This window comes from Priapulus caudatus, unplaced genomic scaffold (genome assembly GCF_000485595.1).
Source record: "Priapulus caudatus unplaced genomic scaffold, Priapulus_caudatus-5.0.1 Scaffold740, whole genome shotgun sequence".
Lineage (NCBI taxonomy): Eukaryota > Metazoa > Priapulida > Priapulimorpha > Priapulimorphida > Priapulidae > Priapulus > Priapulus caudatus.
The window spans coordinates 137,309-141,540 of NW_014577801.1; the positions used below are offsets into that span (position 1 = coordinate 137,309).

At 44.4% G+C, this 4,232-nt stretch overlaps 1 protein-coding gene across 6 annotated transcripts in view; it reads left to right on the forward strand.

Annotated features, from left to right (window-relative positions):
• LOC106813215 (transcription factor E3-like) overlaps window positions 1–4,232 on the forward strand; it is a 52,927-nt gene that overhangs the window by 47,159 nt on the left and 1,536 nt on the right. For all 6 annotated transcript variants that reach the window (XM_014817289.1, XM_014817290.1, XM_014817294.1 and 3 more), the window contains 2 exons: window positions 927–1,086; window positions 2,058–2,133. In XM_014817289.1, coding sequence (XP_014672775.1) covers window positions 927–1,086; window positions 2,058–2,133 — 236 coding nt within the window. The remainder of the gene's footprint in view (window positions 1–926; window positions 1,087–2,057; window positions 2,134–4,232) is intronic.

A 4,232-nucleotide genomic window follows, 5' to 3' on the forward strand; every position in this document is an offset into this window, starting at 1 on the left:
ACACACACACAGAAAATCCCCAATTTATAGTAAGATAAGTTATAATTATAACTATAACATATAGTTACAACTATGAGATATAGTTTTCACTATTAAGGGTGGACAGGAAGAGGGAAGTAATGAAGAAGGATAACAGAAAAGTGAGCGACGGGGAGAAGAGAGATGGGGGGAGGAAGAGAAAGAGAGAGGGCCAGTGGGAAAGAAAGAGAAGGCACATGAAGTTGAGAAGAAGCAGGGAGTGGTACTGGAGTAAATGATAGAAAGATAAGACATGTACAGCCTACAGACAACACAGGCTAACGTAAGCTAGCATTAGGTCTTTGCTCGATGTTGTCACATTGACACTAATGCTAGGGATGATATTTGAATAGGCCGCAACTGATTAGTGAGTTATCTAATATTACCAGCAGTCGGATGATGCCACTGCTTCACTCACACGACAGTAAATACTCAAAGAATCTAGCTGCTTGGTTGGATTGTCCCAATACAGGGACGCAGGAGGTAGAAAGGAGTAGTGTACGCCCAATGTCTTTCCCCCGATGAAATAGCAAGCGGGTGCGGGATTTCGCGAAGTTTAAAGTTCGTGTCAGTTAGGCAGCAGTAGCGAAACCGGGTTTTTCCGAAAAACGAGTTAAAGTGCGCCGCAAAGTTTCCACTGTAGATGTTTAAATATCACTAAATCGTTTAAATTATTTATGTAATAAGAATAATTTACCTCGGACCCATTTTACTTCCAATTTACTTCCAATCCAATAATTTACTTCCAATTTACTTCCCGTTTACTTTCCAAATTAATTTACTTCCAATTGACTTCCACCTTTACTTTCCGCTTTGCATTTTTCAAATAAGATCATTGCACTTAAAATTGAATTACTTCTTGAAGTGAAATCCGGGATAATAATTTTGTTTCTCGTCGTCGCCACCAGGTGCCCTCGTCGACGTTGATGGGCGACGCGTACAACCTGAGCCCGCCGTCGTCGTCATGCCCCACGGACCTCGTTATCAAGCAGGAGCCACTAGAGCTGTCCGACGGTCAGATACGCGCCATCCAGAAGGACCGGCAGAAGAAGGACAATCACAACAAGAGTGAGTCTCTCATAACGGCCGATCTGTCGGTTACCGTGGCGACGCGGTTGGATTTGTACACGTGGACTTTTCGTATCGGGGGTTGATAATGACGAATTGTCGTAATGACGTTAAATGAATAAGTTCTTTTTAACCAAACAATAATTTTAAACGTTGGTTAAAAAGAACTTATTCATGTTTTGGATTATAACAATGAACTTAATTAACAATGTCATAATGACACTTATTAAGCCATTATTATTATTAAGGGCCATTATTAACCCCAGTTAGTATGCAGCACGTTAGAGCGGGTGTTGGGAGTGTCATCATGATTCTATTCAAGTTTCAACCCTTTATTATTTTAACCCCCTATTTTGCCCCCTTTCCTGCGACAGAGTTCCCACACAGATTGCACCTGAGCAACAGATAGATCTGACAGTCTGGACTTGTCGGTTGGGGAGGGATGGGTTGGTTAGTGATGCAAGTGGTGCTTTCTCCCTGGTTCCGCTTTGAAAAGTCGTGTGGAAATACGAAGTATCTTATCGCAGCTTCGCCTGCTAGCTACCGATAGAAGGGTATTTGCACTCCCTCCCACAAGTGCACAGCGCACCGTCGCCAAACTCTGCTCAACCGCTTTTTATTGCTGATGCTGGCGATGGATTTTATGCGTGCGTGGACCCTGACCTTAGTGGAAGTGTTGGTAGATAGTTTGATAGTTCAAATAAAAAATCAAATAAATATTAGATAAATATTAGAGAGGTTGCACAGCAGGAGGGGGTTGATACTGGCGGAGTCGGTGTCTTGCACGACCCCCACTGTCGACTCGATGCTTTTATGCGGTTGCTAAACGTTGCACGCGGTTCGCAAACTCCCACTGCACTCACCACCCTGCGCTCGGCAAGTTAAATGTTTGAGGGGAGCAAAGTCTAACGAGGTCGTGGGTTTTTTCTCCCGCCCATTCTTACGTAGATATGCTCTCTTGTTTGTTTTAGTCGAGCGAAAGCGGCGGTACAACATCAACGATCGTATCATGGAGCTCGGTCGTCTGCTTCCGCGCCCAAGCGATCCGTAAGTACATGTCCTACGCTTTTTTTTATAATGTCCTTTAATAAAAGAATTAATAAAAAATAATAAATCAAATTAAAAAAAAATTATTTTCTAGAAACACATGTACATTACGTTATACATTATACAGAATATCTACAATACTGTGATGGTAGCATAGTTCAGTGATGGCACAAACAGGTATATGGCATAAACAGTTTTACAAAGTATTGCATGCATGAGCATACTAATTATACTTTATTACAAGAAGTTCATAAAGGAATGTTAGCATGCTAGTAGTAGCTGCAGGCCTTGAGCATGAAAAGAACAATTTTACTAAACATTTTTATGTAATGCTATATGACAAACATGTATATCATACTCATATCTTATATATGGTTTTTTACGTGGTTTGCCCGACTGCCTCCCCCTCCCCCGGGGAAAATAATGGGTGCGACCCTATGAATCAGCTTCCTTGTTATTTTTCACTTGCCTCGCACTCTGTGCAACGTTTAACATTTGCCCGCTCAACACAACATCCGGCGACAAAACACTTATTGCTACCCCTATGTATGTTTATATATATATATATCTTTATATGTGCCTACACTTATAATATATAGCAAGTGTGATGTATCTGTCACACTCGCATGATGGCACCTGCTTGCTTTATGATCGGCTGCACTTACCTACCCCCCCTGTCATTAGCTCTGTACCTTTATATGCTCCAGACAGTTACCGGTATATTCAGGAATCGATATAAAGCATATTATTTGATTTACTCCCGATATATTGATATTAATGCCCACCGCGTGCTCAAATTATTAAAAATAAATGCGTACAATTACACGGTCGAGTTAATTTTTCCGTCCTCTAGCCATGTCGTTAATCCCTCTCTATGCCATGCTTTGCCCTTGCCGATGTTTTGAAGGACGTTGTGGCTGTTGTTACAGTTGTTCTGGGCGTGGAAATATTTCTGCGCCACACAGGCCCACCGCATACTAACCTCCTACCAGCCTTCTCTCCCTCACTCACATTGCTACCAGTAGCTGCCGTTACGGGCTCAGCCGCTCAGCTGCCAGCTGAGACTTAGCCAACTGCCAACCACAACAGAACGCACTTTCTTAGAAACGCGCCGCCCCACGCGAACACCAACACATGCACACACACTGTGAGTCAGCTTGGGGTGCGAGGTGTGGTTGTGGGGGTGGGAGGGGTGAGGGTGCGGTGGAGCAATGCTGTCAGATGGTGAAGCTTTCTCGGGCGAAAATAAAAATCCGGTTTCGCAAACGGGATATGAGATATCCGGCTTCTTCTTTTTGGTGGCGGAAGAAAGGCAGCTGGGGAGGGGGGGGGCAGATGCTGCATGCTCCCCTTCCTCCCTCCCCTTCCTCTCCCTCCCCCTCCTCCCTCCCCTTCCTCCCCCTGATGCTTACCAGATGAACACCAGCTACTTATGCCCTATACCCTGCGTGCACAGAGCCAGTGCTCAACGTTGTTGCGCAGGAGGCAGGAAGCTCTGACACTCAGGGTGCAGGCGGCTTCTCAGCTCTGGCTCTGCCTGAGAATCACTAGCAACACGCGTTCACTCACTTCTCGCAACAAGCTTGCACTTTTAATGGAGGAAACTTAAAATATCGTAATAATATTATTAATAATATAATTAATAAACAATTTAAATAAATAATTATAAGAAATATACGACAAGAATGAAGCGCCTATTCACTCAGTATGTTGCTCTGATATCTGTAATTATTTTTTAGTATGAACGTTTGTTGACAACGATTTATAGAAAACTAGTCCTTCTTCTGTCCTCCCTCTGTCCTCCCTCTGTCCTTCCTCTGCCCTTCCTTTGTCCTTCCTCTGTCCTCTCTCTGTCCTGCCTCTGTCTTCCCTCTGTCCTTCCTCTGTCCTTCCGCTGTCCTTCCGCTGTCCTTCCTCTGTCCTCCCTCTGTCCTCCTCTGTCCTCCCTCTGTCTTCCTCTGTCCTTCCTCTGTCTTCCCTCTGTCCTTTCTCTGTCCTCTCTCTGCCCTGCCTCTGTTCTTCCTTTGTCCTCCCTCTGTCCTTTCTTTGTCCTCCCTCTGTCCTCCCTCTGTCCTTCCTCTTCACCCTCCCCTTCCTCT